General features: G+C 41.6%; 1 protein-coding gene across 1 annotated transcript; it reads left to right on the forward strand.

Annotated features, from left to right (window-relative positions):
• The first annotated feature begins 9,080 nt into the window (after window positions 1–9,080).
• ino80c (INO80 complex subunit C) lies at window positions 9,081–19,300 on the forward strand. Its single transcript, XM_057835322.1, has 5 exons — window positions 9,081–9,475; window positions 16,970–17,098; window positions 17,195–17,306; window positions 18,591–18,658; window positions 18,752–19,300. The coding sequence occupies exons 1-5, from the start codon at window positions 9,305–9,307 to the stop codon at window positions 18,881–18,883; spliced, it is 612 nt and encodes a 203-aa protein (XP_057691305.1). The 5' UTR covers window positions 9,081–9,304; the 3' UTR covers window positions 18,884–19,300.
• The last annotated feature ends 247 nt before the right edge of the window (window positions 19,301–19,547 follow it).

Genomic DNA, 19,547 nt, shown 5'->3' on the forward strand with positions numbered 1-19,547 from the left:
TGGGTTTCAGTCAACAGAAAGGTGCAAAAGAATTCCTGAGGCATTAATTATACCATGAGACACAATGAAACAATGAAAACAGTCATCACCAACTGGGAAGAAAATTTGGCAAAACTGTCATTTCTAATAGTACAGTGCAATAACTCCATGCTATCTTCATATGTCGGGACCAGGCCCTAGTCTGGACTATAGAGACAAAAGAAAGTCTTATTTCAAAATCATCCAAGCCTGGCTATATGTGGAAAAACACATTTGAAATCTCCCAAACACATGTGGGAAATGTTCTGCATTATGGGCCAGTGAAACCAAAATTGAACATTTTCGCCATTATAAGTTATAAGAACAACACGGAACAAAAACACTCAACCTGCCGTAAAGAATCATGCTCTCTGCTTTTCTACAGATGGAACTGCAGCCTTTGACAAGGTAGAAGGAATTTTATCAGTTAATTTGAAATCATATACTTTGCGCAGTTACGTTATGACATTTTTGCACTGTTAAATCAATATCTATGCATAAAATGTCATTGGCAATATCATATCAAGTCAGCCATCTGCCTCCTAATCTGTGTACTGTAAATTGTCATATTTGCACTGTTATATTACTACTACATCAACACTATCTGCTTGTTCCTTATTGACTTTATTCCCAATGTGTGTACACTGTAAACTGTGTTTTTCTATTAACCTTATTGTACTTTTGTTTTATGTGGTACACGTTATGAAGAAGCATTAAATGTTGTTGTATTCTTTACAATGACAATAAAAGCTTTCTATTCTATTATGTTCTATGCTATTCTATTCATGTTGGTCTGGTACTTAATATAACGAATAAAAACTGACATTTGAAAAGGCGTGTGCAGACATTTGGACCCACTTCACGTTATCACTAATACAGTGCTCTCAACATATCCAACAATGCAACTTAAAAGTTATAAAAATATATAATAATAATAATAATAATAGTTAACTACAAAATCAAGAATATCTCATGATGAACTATGAAATATGATTTTCCATTATTATACCTGACTGTTGTTGGACTTAATGTAAGTAGAGTAACCACATTTTTTTTTAGATTTTTCTGATGAGTAAAGTATCTAGTGCACTGCTTAAAATTAATAAGAAGTCATCAGAACGTAGGGGTGTAACGATGTATTGATTTGGATCGATTTATCCACGATTTATTACTGTTATGCACTTTCATAATCGTAAGTTATTATGAATTGCTGATTTTAGAATTGGGCTTTTTAAAATTTGTTTCCAATTATTTTTCTAAAGCTGTTGCATCACCCCTGGTGTCCTCTGGCGCTTACCAAAATAGGTGCAACTAACACTTCGAAAAATGTAGCTTAGAAACTTGATATGGACAGAAACAGCTTATGCCTAACCATTTTCGAACCTTACAGAAAACATGTCAGCTTTTGTTTGTTAAAGTCTTACCAGGCAGCTATTAAGGCCTAAAAATATGTTATCAAGGAGGAAAACATAGTAAAAGAGATATGAGAGGGAAATTGGCTCAGCTTCACACCGCAAACAATATTGTGTTTATGGCAAGCAGTTCCTCCATTCGGGGAGTGTTTAAATGTCATGACTCCAGGCGCTGGCTTTTTGTCACCCCACTTTATTACTTGTGAACGAAGAGTACTAGGGGCTGCTTAGACTCATTCTTAAGTTACTGTGGCTGCCTGAACCACTGGAGTCATTTTCTTCAAAGGAGACCCTATTCAGAATGGTAGTTCTCACCCTTGATTACTCAGGAAATCTGCAGTGTAACTTTAGTTGTGGCAAGTGTAATGTACAAAATAAATGTCATTGATTTTTTTTTTTTTTTACTTGGAGAGACTGGCTTGTCATGAGTTCATCATACATACATGCTGTACATTTGACCTACTACGAGAAGGCAATCACTAGTTGCAATTGTTGCAATACTGTTACACATCCACTTTTCAGTCTGGTATTTGTATAGAGAGTGAAAAACATTAAAAGTTTTCAAGCTCTTAAGGATAAAAAAAAAAAAGTCTGGGACGCATTGGCACAGCCAGTCACCCATTTCAACTTTTCCCCTCAGGGGTGTTAGACTTGGTACACAAATTGACACAACCCATAAGCAGGAATCAAACCCAGGAAATAACAAACGGCAGCGAGGCCGCTGTGCTAAAACTCGGGTAGGCTCATTGATACATGAAGGGAATAGGTACCGTTCTCGCACACACCATATAATTGTTTGCATTAGTCTAACACATTCATATAATTGTTTGCATTAGTCTAACACATTCATCTAACTATAGTTTAGGCAGACCTCACTCCATGCCCTTGGACACAGTAAAGTGAATCACCATATCAGGGCTCATGAGGGGGAAATGGAAAAATGGTACCGTTTCTCGTAGGCACCGTCTAACTGTTTGCATTACTCTAACACACGTAATATAATTAATCAGGGAATAGTATCATTTCTCATATTTACTGTAGGACTGTACTATTTTAACATACACCTAATACAACATAATAGCACACCATAGTTTAATGAAAAGAAGTGAAATAGATACACAACGGCATCTTATCACAGAATCCCAACGTGTGCGTCACGAGCAAGATTGACGCACCAACTCTTGCAATCAGTTCTCCCGAACTCCAACAAGGACAAAGAGCAGCGTGCCTTGTCCTAAAACAAGTAGAGGCAGAGCAGAGCCCGGATAACAAAGTTGATAGCAGGCTCTTGGCGCGTCAAGACCAGCGTCGGTCGCTGTGGCAACCATGTCCCATCCACGGACGAACCTAACCGCCCAAAACCGGCCACAGAAGGATGGTCCCGAAACAACACTCAGCCACACCTTCGGCCCGGCCTACTCCACCACGGACTTAAAAAACACTGGACACTGAGATAACACAGATTTTGCTGCTAGGAGACTTTACTATGTAGCCTTGTTTTGGATTTAACGTTGTTCCTCCGTTGTCTGTTTTTGCCTTGTTTTTGACCATTGTCGACGCATAAATTGTCAACCTGCTTTCGGTTAGTCTTCTTCAAACTTTTGAAACATGGAGTCAGTACAAAGGGTTAACATAAGAGGAGAACGCGTGGAATTTCAGCCCTCCCAGTTGGTGCACTCGAGCGGTAAGCAGCGGAGCACCATTTCCGTTCGGCTGTCAGTTATGGATGTGTTCTAAGTCAAATAAAATCCAACTTTTATTTGTTTAGACCAAATCACAACAAGTTATCTCAAGGAGAAAACAAAACATGTTTTAAGGTGCAGTAGCCCTACGCTGGATTTTGACCTACTTGAGCATTGTAGCTTTTTTTTTTTTTTTTGACCCCTCAGGTAAGACTAATGCACACCCACACCTGGCATCCTGGTAACACCACTGCCAGTGCCGATACTTTTTCTGGATTTATCTGCACCTTTCCCTTGGTCACAACGTGACCAAAGTAGACTGAAGGAACATGGAACTCAGATCTTACAGGTATGACAAAGAGCAAGTTCTCAAGGCAATACAGTGGGACGGCCTTTACATAATGTATATGAGCCTCCCATGACTTGGAGAAGATTAATATGTCATCTACATAGACAAAGACGTGATTCATCAAGTCCCGAAACAAAGCATTGTGGCCAATAAGGTGGCGTGGCTCAGTGGTAGAGTAGTTGTTCCCCCAAACCAGAGGTTGTGGGTTCGGTTCTCCGCCCAGATGAACTCGTCTAAGTGTCCTTGAGCAAGATACTGAACCCCACGTTGCTCCTGGTGCTGCGTCACCAGTAGGTAGATGGCGAGATAATGTAAAGTGCTTTGAGCGCCTTGAAAGTTGGAAAAGCGCTATATAAGTATAACACCGTTTACCAACACCATTTACCAATGCTTGGAATATACATTAGGATAACTGGTGAATCAAAAGGGCACTAAGTTGTTTAACGTCAAGTTGGGGTGTTGAAGGTAACTTTTCCAGATCTGCACCAGATAATAAGCACGGCCAAAGTCTAGTTGCGTGAAAATGATTGCTCCCTTGAGCAGCTCAAATGTAGAAGACGAGATTAGAAGATGAGGGTTGTGGTTCTCCTGATTTCATTGATATCGCAGTGCTTGTAGTCATTGTAGGGCCTCTTATCCGCAAAGAATCCCGCCCCCGCAAAAGTGGAGGAGAGAGGGACGATAACAGCAGTCAGTCGTTGATGTACACTTTGTCTTCATAGCTTCTCTTTCAGTCAAGGTCAAGGATTAGAGGCGTCACTTGGGAGTGTGAGTGTGTTTTGATTCTAGTAACAAAAAACAAATAAATTCTCCCTGCTGTACTCTCCTTTAATTGTGCCATCAGGACACACAGGTACTCGTTACAAACTGAAAGATTATAATGATGTACACTGTATCACAAAAGTGAGTACACCCCTCGCATTTCTGCAGATATTTAACCCTGTAGAGGCCAGCGTTGTAGAATTACAACATTTTTATTTTTGTATAAAAGGGTTGAAATGCTTTTTTTTTAAATTTTTTTTTATTTTACATTAGTATAATCATTGGGTCCAACTGTTCAGTCTCACAATAGGTGTGGATAGGAAATTTGTATATAAGCCCTGCCCACAGTTCCAGGACTTTCAGAATCTGCAGAACTTTGGTTGTGCAACAACACTTTGGTTCCTTGAACTGGATTTATCAGATTTAAGTAAGTATAATGCCTTTAATATTTTTTTGTAATCATTACACTTACCAGACCATGTACATATGCAATTATTGTGAAATACATTCATCAAATGTAAATTAGAGCATCTTGTATATATGTTGTAATTTTACAACTCTGGCCCTTGGGTAGTGAAAATGGCCATGGTGTAGGTTTACAAGTTACCTGGCTAAGTGTAGCCTAAATAGACATTTTGACAGGGACCTTCTATTTTTCACAATATATTTTAAAATTACACACATCTTTTACGCTTACCAGATATACTGTACTGTATTATATAGGATTTATATTTATTTTTAATTTCCGAACCAGTGCTATTTGGAACCCAATGTACAAGAAGTTGTATTACCGAAATATATTGCAATACCATACCTCTTTCTACTGCTTATAATTGTAATCACCTACAATAGTTCAGTTTCTCATTCTGATTGAATATATGTGCCTATTATGTTGGCTCGATTCATCGCCTAAGCAGTTAGATCTGGGGGATGCTGAAGGGTGCCTGTTGCATTGTTCCAAGAAAAGGTGACAACGTTCGGAAATGCATTCCCATTGCAGAAATTATCATCTTTGTAGAAATGCAACATGCTTTCCTTTTGGGATGATGGTTTCACATTCTTGAACATTTTCACCTGATAATCAGAGCACAATAGGTTGGGGAGACAGTATTGTTTGACTAGTGAGATGTGTAAATAGGTTACTTTGCCCCCCACCCATGTACCAATGTTATTTCCATCTAGTTTTTGTCATTTCAGAATGTCTTCAGCAAAGAGAAAGAACTTTTACACTGCGCAGGAGGTCATCGATGCTGTCCAAAATGAATAGAGTGATGTGGACATAGACTTTGACGAAGCTCATGAAGAGTCAGATGACGAAACCCACGAAGAAGTGGACAAAGAAAACCATCCACCCAATGACTGCCCAGCCAATGAGGACATTGGGCCCCAACCAGCCAAACATGCCATGCCCTTTGACAGATATCGCTGGCAGAAAAAAGTTTTCGTCAGCCCTGATTTGGATATTTCTGGCCCACCTCTCACAAAAGATGTTCATTCCCTCGACACACCATTGGAATGCTTCCGACAATTTGTGTCTGAAGACATGATTGAGTCACTCACAATAAACACAAATGAGTATAGCCTTCAAACACATGGAAAATCCATAAACACCAACAAAGAAGAAATAGAACGAATGATGGGCATGTATCTCAAGATGGGCAAATGGCTGGAGTGCGAATGTACAGGGAGACAGACAAACGACTTGCACCTGTTGCTGATGTGATGTTTCTAAATAGATATGCTATTTGTAAAAATAGGACTCCTGTTGAAATTATTATTAATATTATGTACTGTTCTGGGGCTATGTAACAAGCAATCAACCACTGCAAATTAACCCATAGTGTTTAAAAAATTTTTTTTTTTTTTACTGAGATATAAACATTTGTACCTTTCTGATTTGACAATGAGAACAACTAGGGTTAGAGTCAGGAAATCCTGCTACCCCATTTAGCCAGCATTGTAAGATTACAATGTTCTCATAAAACTTGACAATAACATTTTTTTTTTTTTTTTGCAAACACTTCATTTTCATCTTCAAAGGTTTCCTACACCACCATATAAGTGGTTGATTTTTTTTTTCTTTTATGTTTTTTTATGTCTGGCCACTGCAGGGTTAAGTATATCTTTTCATGGGACAACACTGACAAAATTACACTTTGACACAATGAAAAGTAGTCTGTGTGCAGCTTATATAATAGAGTTAATTTATTTCCCCCTCAAAGTATAGCCAATAATATCTAAACCCCTGGTAACAAAAGTGAGTATACCTCATGGGAACTACGTACATCCCTAAATGTCCAAATTGAGTACTGCTTGTCATTTTCGCAAAAATGTTATGTGACTCGTTACAGGAGCGCTGTCAGCTTTGCTGCAGAGATTGAAGAGTTGGGGGGGTCGTTCCCAACACCATGCTTGACTGTAGGCATTACACACTTATCTTTGTACTCCTCACCTGGTTGCCACCATACATGCTTGAGACCATTGGAACCAAACAAATTAATCTTTGTCTCATCAGACCATAGGACATGGCTCCAGTAATCCATGTGCTTTGTTGACATGTCTTCAGCAAACTGTTTGCGGGCTTTCTTGGGTACCGTTTTCAGAAGAGGCTTCCTCCAGAGGTGACAGCCATGCACACCAATTTGATGTACAGCGTATGGTCTGACTACTAAAATACTGACCCGCCCCCCCACCACCACCTACTCAATCTCTGCAGCAATGCTGACAGCACTCCTGTAACGAGTAAAATGACATTTTGGAGGGAAAATGACAAGCAGTACTCAATTTGGACATTTAGGGATGTACGTACTTCCCATGCGGTGTACTGACTTTTGTTGCCAGGGGTTTAGATATTATTGGCTATATTTTGAGTTTTTTTGAGGGGAAAATAAATTAACTCTATTATATAAACTGCACACAGACTATTTTTCATTGTGTCAAAGTGTAATTTTGTCAGTGTTGTCCCATGAAAAGATAAACTGCAGAAATGCAAGGGGTGTACTCACTTTTGTGATACACTGTATGTATGTACCGTAAGAATGTATGTATGGAGTTATACAATGAACAACCTCGGTTTTTTTTTTTTTTTGTTTGTGTTAAAAACAATGATGAATTGGCTTCACAATGAGTTTCAGCCTGCACTGTCAACACACTGTACATGACAAGACATGGAGGCCAATTTTTCAGTGCCATTGACACTGATAGACGCCCAATCCATCCCTAACTAATGCCATTAATAGGAGCCAATGAGTTAATAATCTATTACATTACTTAGTGAAGCTATTGAATATTTTTTACACTGATTATGTTCATGATTTCTTAAATTAAGAAAATGATACATATCAATACGGCACACAATATTTCTACAAATCTCTGCTAGTGTTCACATTTTTAAATGTCACCTCAACAACATTCCTAGAGGTCCCATCACCAGTTGTTAACTTTTTGAACAGATCGTGGGTTTCCTCGAACCACGTTCATGACGACTGTACATGATAGCTGTGAAGACATAATATTGAAAAAATAAGTTTGATGTAAAAATATTAACATTTTCCTGTTTGTTGATTTATAATTCTGTGTACTTTTTTATCCTTCTGATTGTGTGATTATGTAAGATATAAATGCACAAGTGTGAGTTATCCATTCCCATTACTGTATAAACATTGACACATTACCAGCACCAGTGTTCACACAGATCAATTAGTAGCTCGAGGCCCTGGTTTACATGGTTGCCTTATGAGTCACTGGTGCATGAAAAAGCCTCTAAACCTTTTACATAATGTGCTTTTAAATAGCAAATGCTGTATAAAAGCATGCACAGTATGCTGATAAACTCAAGGTGAATGTTGTTGCTATGTTGGTTCTATGATTTTTTTGTAAGCAGTCAAGGACAAGCCAGTCCTTTAGTAATTTGACTGAAAATTTTCGTATGGCATCCAGCAAGTGGAAGACTCTCAGGTTTAAATGGAAGACAGTATTTTAACTAATTCTGATTTGTAATGCTCTTTGCTTACCAGAAGTAAGTTGTGTACAGTATTACTGTAAGTAATACTGTAATAGTATTCGGTTTTGAACCGTGACCAACCACAGTAAGTAAGCATCCGGTTTAAAAATGACCAAGACATTTTTTAAGTGCATTCATTGTGCAATTTTGAATTTAAAGGGGTAAATTCCTCCTACCTGTTATTTCATATTCCCACTTAAATAGAATAGAATACACAACCTTTATTGTCATTGTACAGACTACAATGAGCTCTAAACACACACTAAGTCATCCAAATGGCATCGGTAGCCCTCAGTCATCAATTTCTCTGCAGTTGCAAGAGACATTGGATGTTGAATTTGGATTCAGTGCTTTTTCTTCAAAGGTAAACTACTTGTAGATCGACCTGTCTTGTTCAATGTTTTACAGGTAAAAAGACAAATCCCATCAACTTGCTATTACAAATTGACTTGATATGTTAACACTTACATGAGTGTAAAATTGAAATACTTGGGTAATACAAAAGTACCATCAAATATTTGCACACTTAAAAAACGCTATTGCATCCATTAATTGATGAAATATTCTGAAAATACTTTGCTGCGTCATTGTTTTGAGCCAGATTAAAAAACAAACAAACAAACAATACTATTTTCTACTATGGAAAAATGCATAAATAAGAATGTCGTTAGAAAATCAACTAAACTGATTCAGTTGACTTAAAATTATAAATACAGCACAGTAATGCTACATTCCGGCAGGTGGCAGCAGTCGATAAACTATGCACTGTTTTAACAGATTCTATCCTTCCTTAAACTAGAGGGAGACACGTGCGCTGAACCAGGGGTTCTTAATAGAGAGCTTTGTTATACCTATTTTAGTTACAATAATAATCATTAAATTCTTTTAATTATAATTTTAAATAACTACTTCCTAAAATGTAATTATAGTGTATTAGAACATAAGAGGTTTTTGTGTGACAGGCGCTACACAGGAAGTAGAATCAATCAACATCCGGGTGACGCGTATTTGCACTGTATTTTGCGTTTAATGCTCAATGCTAATGCTAAACTCCAATCAAACGACATAATATAAACATATGGCATCTCAGCTCCCTATTACGATCAAGAACCAGACGTTGTCAGCCGGTTCAACTGCGCTGCGGGGGAAGAAACGTCCTTGTAGTCCGGCGGTGTCTGTCGCCCAGCAACCCGGCGGAGGCACCAAGAAGAAGAAAGCTCCGTTAATGACACAAATAACACTGAGTCAGGTAGAAACAAAAGGTTACACGTCTAAAGTCCTTGAAAAAATTATGTCAACCTCTGTTTATATTGATTTTTACCGAATAAGGGAGAGAAAACAACATAACAAATATTGTCAGCACAATCGAATTATACTGTGTATTCATTTGCTATTTGCTTTAGTTGCTATGTTTGTTTATTCACCTGCCAAAAATTTTACAACTATTGAATAATAAGCCTTGAAGGTTAAAGTCAATAATTAATGTCACAAATTACCAGAATGTAGCTTGTTTGGAGGTCACGTATGGCTGGGTGATAAGGAAACTAAAATTAATATTACAAAAAAAAAAAAAAAAAAAATCACATTACTTTGTTTTGCTTTATATTTCCCTGAAGCCAAACAGCCATTGAATTAGTTTCCCACACCACAATCATTAATTTATACTAGGAAATAATGAGTACTTTTATTCATAAAATATGATTCATCGTGGGAAAAAAAAATCCCTATAGTCCAAATGTATATTGTACATAATCTGATGCCTAATTTGTAGGGACTTGGAAATTTTCTTTAAATTGGGCTAAATTCAGTTTAAGCAATTCCATCAGTTAGAGCTGAGTTTTTCGAACAAAACGGTAGCACCCTTGCAAACGGTTATTCAAATTTTAAATTTGCATAAAATGCTCCTTTGATTACTATGGGCAAAGGGAAACATTTTGTGGTCTGATTTCCCTATCATTCAAAATGCAGTATCTGTTATGTTACAATATGGATCCAAACACAGACTTTGAAATTAGAAGTATTTATTACAAAAAACGAGAACAAAGGGAGCACGCCAAAGTAACGCGAGTAAGAAAATACAACTGAGAGAGCACGCTAAGTAACGCGGGTAAGAAAATACAACAGAGAGCACGCTAGAAAACGCGGGTCAGAAAATACAACTGAGAGAGCACGCTAGAAAACGCGAGTAAGAAAATACAACTGAGAGAGCACGCCAAAATGGCGTGAATATAACAGTACAAAATTATAATTACAAAATCCCAATAAAACACAAAGGTAAATGAGATCAAACCAGAACACGATCGAAGAATGTCGGGAAGCACAAAGGGTGACGATGAGCACACAGCGGTAAGCAAAGCAGGTAACAAGCAAATGCAATAGTCCGACACTCGCAGACGGTGACAGGAGTCCTTAAATAATGAGCGCTCCAAATGTGCCACAGGTGTGCAGCACAGCCCCGCCCATCCAGCCGCACAATGCGCTGGAAAGGAAAGAAAAGAACCGAGAAGGCACACAAACATGACAGAACCCCCCCCTCAACGGACGCCCCCTGGCGGACCACCTGGTTTCAACGGATGGAGGGAGTGGAAATCCCGCAGAAGTGACGGGTCGAGAATCCAGGAGCGGGGTACCCAGGAACGTTCCTCAGGGCCGTAACCTTCCCAGTCGACCAGGTACTGCACCCCCCTACCCCTCTTCCTGGAATCGAGAATGACACGCACCGTGTACACTGGTCCACCGTCGACTATGCGAGGAGCAGGAGGAGGCACTGGCGGAGGGTTCAGAGGACAGGTGGAGACAGGCTTGAGCAGCGAGACGTGGAAAACGGGGTGAATCTTCATCGAGCTGGGAAGCTTCAGCCTGACTGCGACAGGGTTCACCACAGAGTCCACCGCGAAAGGGCCCACGAATCTAGGGCCTAGCTTCTTAGAAGTCCCAGCAAGGCGTAAATCCCGCGCCGACAGCCAGACCATCTGGCCCGGACGATAAGCTGGAGCGGGTCTCCTATGGCGATCAGCAATCAGACGGTTGCGGGCTGCCGTGCGGACAAGTGCCGCCCTAGTGTCTCTCCAGACCCTATGGGCTCTCCGCAGGTGCACCTGGACAGATGGCACAACGACCTCGGCCTCCTGAGACGGGAATAGCGGCGGCTGGAACCCATATGCGGTCATGAAAGGTGACCTCCCGGTGGCTGAGCAAACGAGGGTGTTGTGAGCGTACTCCACCCAAGGGAGGTGTGAAGACCAGGAAGCTGGGTGCAGGTGACAGACGCAACGGAGGGCGGCCTCCAGCTCCTGGTTGACCCGTTCAGTCTGCCCGTTGGACTGTGGGTGGTAACCAGAAGACAAACTTGACGTGGCCCCCAAGGCTTTGCAGAACGCTGCCCAAACCCGGGAGACAAACTGGGGGCCCCTGTTGGAGACGAGGTCACACGGGATGCCATGAGTCCGAAACACGTGCGTTACCAGCAAGTCAGCGGTTTCCAGAGCCGAAGGCAACTTTGGGAGAGCGACGAAGTGTACCATCTTGGAGAATCTGTCCACCACTGTCAAGATGACGGAATGACCCCTGGAGCGTGGAAGGCCAGTGATGAAGTCAAGTGCAACATGGGACCAAGGGCGAGATGGAACAGGCAAGGGACGCAAGAGTCCTGCTGGAGCACGGTGGACTGCCTTGCCCCGAGCGCAGACGGAGCAAGCAGAAACATAGTCCATGACGTCCTTTCTCATACCTGGCCACCAAAATTTTTGGGAAAGTAGGAAGAATGTGCGGGACACACCCGGGTGGCAGGCGAACTTTGAAGTGTGACTCCACTTCAGCACTGCTGCACGCTGAGCAACCGGAACAAATAGCCTGCCAGCAGGACAGCCTCCAGGCACCTTAACGCCTTGCAGGGCCTCTTCCACAAGCCGTTCGACCTCCCAGCGTAGCGCGCCGACTATCAGGTTTCCAGGAACAACAGGCTCCTCCGAAGGCTCCTCCCCCGCTGGCTCATGAAGCCTTGAAAGTGCATCGGGCTTCCCGTTTCTTGAACCTGGACGGTAAGTGATCACGTAGTTGAATCGCGTCAGGAGTAATGCCCAACGGGCCTGGCGTGAGTTGAGACGCTTGGCGGCCCGAAGGTATTGCAGGTTCTTGTGGTCGGTAAGTATTTGGAACGGTACCTCTGTGCCCTCCAACCAGTGCCTCCATTCCTGCAAAGCCTGGACTATAGCGAGCAGCTCCCTGTTGCCCACATCGTAATTCGCCTCGGCAGGGGTGAGGCGGCGGGAGTAGAAGGCACAGGGGTGCAGTTTCTGGTCGACTGAAGACCTCTGGGACAGGATTGCCCCCACTCCGGAACTCGACGCGTCAACCTCGACCACAAAAGGAAGATCTGGGTCAGCATGGACAAGGACGGGCGAGCTCGTGAATGACCGTTTAAGACTTACGAATGCGGCCTCTGCCACTGGAGACCACACAAAGGGGCGTTTGTTAGAGGTCAGCCTGGTCAGGGGCTCAGCCCTCATACTATAATTTTGGATAAAACGCCTATAAAAATTGGCAAACCCAAGGAATCTTTGTAATTGCTTACGTGAAGTGGGAGTCGGCCATTCTGCTACTGCCTTAATTTTAGCTGGGTCAGGTCGTAGCTGCCCTTTTTCCACAATAAAACCAAGAAACTGGATTGACCCTTGGTGGAACTCACACTTTTCAGCTTTGACAAACAGTTTATTTTCTAGTAGTCTTTGCAGAACCATGCGGACATGTTGGTGATGTTCCTGCAGGCTTCTAGAAAATATCAGAATGTCATCTAAATAAACAAAACAGAACACATTTAGCATGTCACGCAATATATCATTTATGAGGCTCTGAAAAACAGCAGGTGCGTTAGTTAGGCCGAAAGGCATGACCAGGTACTCGAAATGCCCGAGCGGGGTTTTGAAAGCGGTTTTCCACTCGTCTCCCTCACGAATCCTGACTAAGTGGTAAGCGCTGCGCAAGTCTAATTTGGTGAATACTGTGGCTGATTTCAACGGAGCAAAAGCCGAATCCAACAACGGCAGCGGATATTTATTTTTGATAGTGATCTCGTTGAGACCCCGATAGTCGATACACGGCCTAAGACCCCCATCTTTTTTGCCGACGAAGAAAAACCCCGCCCCCAAAGGAGAAGATGACGGGCGAATAAGGCCAGCAGCCAAGGAAGAGGAGATGTATTCCCTCATTGCCTCTTGTTCCGGTTTAGAGACCTGGTATAATCTAGAGCTAGGCAACGCGGCATTAGGCAATAATTCAATTGCACAGTCGTACGGACGGTGCGGTGGCAGGGTCTTGGCACGCTCTTCGCTAAAAACGTGCTGGAGGTCATGATATTCGGCCGGAACATTCTCCAAATTGACCGGCTCGATGGCCGCCTGCGTTTGACCAGGAAGTAAACATGCAGAACGTAAGCAGTGCGCATAACAAAATGAGCTCCACGTCACTACTTGTGTCTTGGCCCAATCAATATTAGGGTTATGCACTTTTAACCAGGGGAGCCCAAGTACAACTGGAGCCGACTTGCACGGCATCACTAAAAAACTACGGATCTCAAAATGATTACCGGAAAGCTTTGTTTTGAGCGGAGGCGTAATAAATCTCACGTCCGCCAGGGGTCGCCCATCGAGATCTAAAACCTTTTTAGGCCGAGCTAGTTTTATCAACGGACATTTAAGAGCGTCAACAACACTTCGGTCTATAAAGCAGTCATCCGCCCCCGAATCAACTAAAGCAGTAAACCTAAAATTAATCCCACTATATGACACCTCTCCCGGCAGTTGCAGTCTCAAATCACCTCGAGGGTGTATTGGTTCATTTAATTTGTCGCGAGGCAACTCGTTCGATGGACTGCGGTCATGCTTGAATCTCGTTCCCCCTCGGGCGAGGGGAGCCCCAGCGGCCGAAGATCCGAGGCGACCTGAAGGGATCGCGTCACAGGCGGCGACATGGTGCCCCGGCAAGCCGCAGTACAGACACAAACCCGTTGTCATCCGTCTCCGTCGCTCCGCTGCAGAAAGACGACCGCCACCGAGTCGCATAGGCTCCACTCCTGTCGAGCCTGGACCCCGCGTCGGCGTGGAGACAAATGACGGCTCGACGAAGCCATCTGCACGGTCCGCTGTCGGGCCGCCCCGCGGCGAAGGCCAACGACGTCCCCGAGTCTCCATGGCTCGTTCCCTCTCGCGCTCCTTCAGACGATTGTCCAAAAGCACGGACAGAGAAATCAGGTCCTCCAGACCCGATGAATCATCCCGGGCCGCCAACTCATCTTTGACAGCAGGCGACAGCCCCCGCCGAAAAATACCACACAGAGCTGTTTCGCCATAACCGCACTCCGCGGCCAAAATGCGGAACTGAATGGAGTAGTCCGCCACAGACAGATCGCCTTGAAAAAAATCCAGCAGGCGGCTGCCTGCCTCCTTGCCTTTAACCGGATGGTCAAAAACCCTCATAAACTCAGTCTTAAAAGTCTCGTATGACTGACGGATCGTGGGTGTAGAGTTGCTTACCGCCATGGCCCACGTAGCAGCTTTACCGGCGAGGAGACTCATGGCATATGCTACACGGGAGCTATCACTCGCAAATGTGTATGGCTGTTGGTCAAAAACAAGGGAGCACTGGTGCAAAAATTGTCGGCAAGCACCGGGTTCTCCCTCATATCGATGGGGGTGTGGCAACACCGGCTCCCGAAAGGACGCCGGCGGACCCATCGAAGAGGGAGGGAGCTGATCGGGCGCCACCGCAGCGTCAACTATGCCACAAGACTGTGAAGGTGACGTCATCTTTTCTACTCGTGTAATTAGCGAGCCGATCGCGTTTGCTAGTTCACGCAGTGACTGTTCGTGCTGGCTGATCACGTGACCGTGACAGGCGATTACACGACGAGTACTTTCAGAATCTGTGGGATCCATGGTCGGACTATTCTGTTATGTTACAATATGGATCCAAACACAGACTTTGAAATTAGAAGTATTTATTACAAAAAACGAGAACAAAGGGAGCACGCCAAAGTAACGCGAGTAAGAAAATACAACTGAGAGAGCACGCTAAGTAACGCGGGTAAGAAAATACAACAGAGAGCACGCTAGAAAACGCGGGTCAGAAAATACAACTGAGAGAGCACGCTAGAAAACGCGAGTAAGAAAATACAACTGAGAGAGCACGCCAAAATGGCGTGAATATAACAGTACAAAATTATAATTACAAAATCCCAATAAAACACAAAGGTAAATGAGATCAAACCAGAACACGATCGAAGAATGTCGGGAAGCACAAAGGGTGACGATGAGCACACAGCGGTAAGCAAAGCAGGTAACAAGCAAATGCAATAGTCCGACACTCGCAGACGGTGACAGGAGTCCTTAAATAATGAGCGCTCCAAATGTGCCACAGGTGTGCAGCACAGCCCCGCCCATCCAGCCGCACAATGCGCTGGAAAGGAAAGAAAAGAACCGAGAAGGCACACAAACATGACAGTATCTCTGCAATGAGAAAATAGAGTTTAATTTAAATGTTCATCAGTTGAGCATCATCAAACGAGGCAACAAAGCACATTGTTCAGCTGGTGCATTCCAGCGCTCAGTCTTATGTTAGTTACAGTGCCCTCCATAATTATTGGCACCCCTGAAAAAGATGTGTTTTTTAGCTTCTATATATTCATTCATTCATTCATTCATTCATTTTCCATGCCGCTTTTCCTCACGAGGGTATATATGTTCTCTAATTTGTATCATAAATGATACATTAAGCATTACATGCAGTTCTCATGGTAAAACAAATATACAGTGTCCTCCATAATTATTGGCACCCCTGAAAAAGATGTGTTTTTAGCTTCTAATATATATATATTTTTAATTCAAATAATATGGGACCTTAATGGGAAAAAAGAGAAAAATCCAACCTTCAATACAAGTGCATTCATTCAGTGGGGAAAAATCCCACATTAAGAAAAAATTATTTGACATCAAATAATGTGTGTCACAATTATTAGCACGCCTGCTGTTAATACTTTGTACAACCCCCTTTTGCCAACAAAACAAGGTCTGGGGACTGAGATGGCCATGGGAGGAGCTTGATTTTGTGTCTGGTGAACCATTTCTGTGTAGATTTGGCCATATGTTTAGGGTCATTGTCTTGCTGAAAGACCCAGTGACGACCCATCTTCAGCTTTCGGGCAGAGGGCAACAGATTTTGATTTAAAATGTCCTGGTATTTCAAAGCTGAGCGCATGCGCACATTGACGCGACTCGTCAGACTCCAATATCTGCAGCAGCTGTGGAGCTCCGTGCTATCCGTGGAATAAATAAATATCGGTGGAAACGGATGACGCTACACAAGCACTTCATTATGGTTGTTGTTAACACTTGTGTATTTTCGGGATCAAAGCACTGTTTCGGCACAGAATCTCTTACCGGAATGCTGTTCCGGACCATTCTGGCCCACTTTCACCCCTGGGTATATTTGTAAGGATATGCCTTGGGTCTAAGGTTTGTAATGTCTTCGTACCACTTTTTTCCAGATTAATTGGATCAAATTGATTATGAAACCCTAATATTGTGTTTGGGTCTGTGGGACCTCTTTTCAGTACAGTAGTCAGAAAAACGGGTGCCATAAACCTTTTAACACAGAGGCATCAATGCACAGCCCTTGCCGTCAGGTTACACACTTGTGGATCATGGTCGCCATGTGTTGACATTTAAAATATTGAATTTATTCCAATCAGATGTCACCAGTGGAAGTTGTAACTGACATGAAGGCGACTGGATTGGTGGAGAGCACTCCATTAACAAGCAGCAGTACCAGCATAGAATGCACTGCCAAGGCACCGCCATTCAAGGATCCCACATTCATGGTAAGTGTAGTTTTTATACTTAATATGATTCTATTTTTATACTTAAAATGATTCTGCAGCTCAGGCCTAAAAGTTCTTATCTGTCTTTCTTGACAGCATTCTGGGATTGGTGGAGCGGCTGCAGGCAAAAAGAATAGGACCTGGAAGAATCTCAAACAAATTCTGGTTTTGGAACGGACTCTACCGTGGAAGATGGATGACCCAAACTGTGAGTACAGTGATCCCTCGCTACTTCGTGCTTCAAACTTTGCGCCCTCAGTCCATTTTATTGAAAGGTGTTAAGATATATTCATATACAGTATAATGTACAAATCATTTTCTTTTATACATCTCTCTCATATCATAATTATTATATTTGCAGTGCTTAAAAACCATTTTTAAAAATATACATGTAAGGGTTTTTTGCTTGTTTTTTTTTTTTTTTTTTTAATTATACTTTAGGGGGACGAAAAGTGGAAAAAGCATCTTATATTTATGTCTTTTTAATGTTGGTAAACTTGAATAAATACATGAAACACCCCCCAATTTTTAATAAAATTTTTTTTTTTTTTTTTTATTAATGTAAATAAGCTCCACCTCTACTTCGCGGATTTTCTATTTTTGTGTGGGGGATTCCGATGATCCATATGTACATTATCCATGTCATTACTTCTCTAAGAAGCTGTATTTATAAGATGTTAAGCGCTATATAAGTATAACACTATTTATTACCAATGACATTCCTTGATAACTAGTGTAATAAAGTGTAGGGGTGTTTCGACCAATCACATATTTTTGGATCCAGATCAGAGTCTGAGTCACCTGATTTTGAGGAGCTACTGATACAGAGTACTGATCCAATACCTCGACAACATATGAAGAAGAAGAAAAAAAAAACATTCAAAAGAAAAATATTTCCAGAGATGATTACTTTTGCACGATGCTATCTTAGTGTTAGCTTTCACATGACAGCTAGTATAACATTATCCCCTGCGGCATTCACTTCTGCTGTTTGTGCCTGTGTTACGATGTTGTGTAGTATAAAACATATATGTTTTTGTTTCTTCTGGCAATATATTTGCACGTCTTGAATGTTTTGTTGCTTTGAAGCCCTTAATTTATTCAACTAAAAATACATTTTCAAAACCTGATCTTTTTAACCTGATTCCGATTCTCTGAAAATTGTGTGATTGGGCTTGATTTCCGATCATGTTATCAGATCTGGGACACCCCTAATTAAGTGTACTGTATCTCCCTGGCAAACCAAGTGGATATATGAGTCATAATTGTCATGGTACATAAATATTAAAATTGATTTGTTTTCCACCTTGCATTTGCATTTTTATTTTAAAGCAAAACATTCAATGCCACAGTGTATAACAGCAAACTAGCTGAGACTGAATAAACAATGCAATCAACAATGTAGTTCACACACTAACGTCATTCACAAAAAAATAATAATGCCCATTTAGCAATAATGTAGTCATCCAATTCTCTGCCTTTATATTCACAGACTACAACATTGATGCTCCTCCCTCTCTGAAACCATCTAAAAAATACTCCGACATATCAGGATTACCTGTAAGTAATTTTATGGCTCAGTCGTGACTTATACAGTCATGATTACTCTAATTTTCTAACAGTGACTTATTGTTACTTTATATGTTTCCTCAGGCAAATTACACAGACCCACAGACCAAACTACGCTTCACATCCACAGAGGAATTCTCTTATATTCGCCTCCTCCCAACTGATGTCGTTACAGGCTACCTAGCCCTGCGAAAGGCAACCTGCATTGTACCCTGACATAAGTCATATTTGAATGGCTTTGGAAACTTTCAAAGTGGATGGGAAAATCCTCTCAATTGGTGTGACAAAGTATGTGCACAGAACTGAAAGGACTAAGGAAAACGATAAGAAGAAAGTGACATTAATATTTGTGAATAGGCTTCATCAGTTTATCAACCAAGTCGAGATGTCATTGCGTTAACAATTTTCAATGCAATGTGCCCCACCTGGTTGATAAAGTCAGTCGGCTAAAATCGCTTTTACTGTATATGATAGCTATGAAAATATGTATATAAATAAATACAACTCTAACTAAACATACGCTGTGGTTTGTATACATGCTATGCTAATTCAATCCTATGCCTACCTACACTGCAAAAACACACCTCATTAAAACTAGTTAAATTGCCTTGTTTTCAGCGTAAATCAACTAGAAATAAGTGAAATTATCTGCCAGTGCTTCAAGTAAAATTTACTCAGATTTGAAACTGCGAAAAATAGCGAGCTGAAAATAAGTTTATCAGACTTATCTTAAGCAATAAACTAGTATATTTAATATAGAAAAAAAAGCTTGTTGTTAGAAATGTTCTTAATGCAAGAATAGATTTTGTTCAAAACATTACATGAAAGCAATTTGTTTCTTAATTTAGGTGAAAAACTACCAACTTAAATGTATGGGCTA

The sequence above is a fragment of the Corythoichthys intestinalis genome, chromosome 4, assembly GCF_030265065.1.
Source record: "Corythoichthys intestinalis isolate RoL2023-P3 chromosome 4, ASM3026506v1, whole genome shotgun sequence".
Classification (NCBI taxonomy): Eukaryota; Metazoa; Chordata; class Actinopteri; order Syngnathiformes; family Syngnathidae; genus Corythoichthys; species Corythoichthys intestinalis.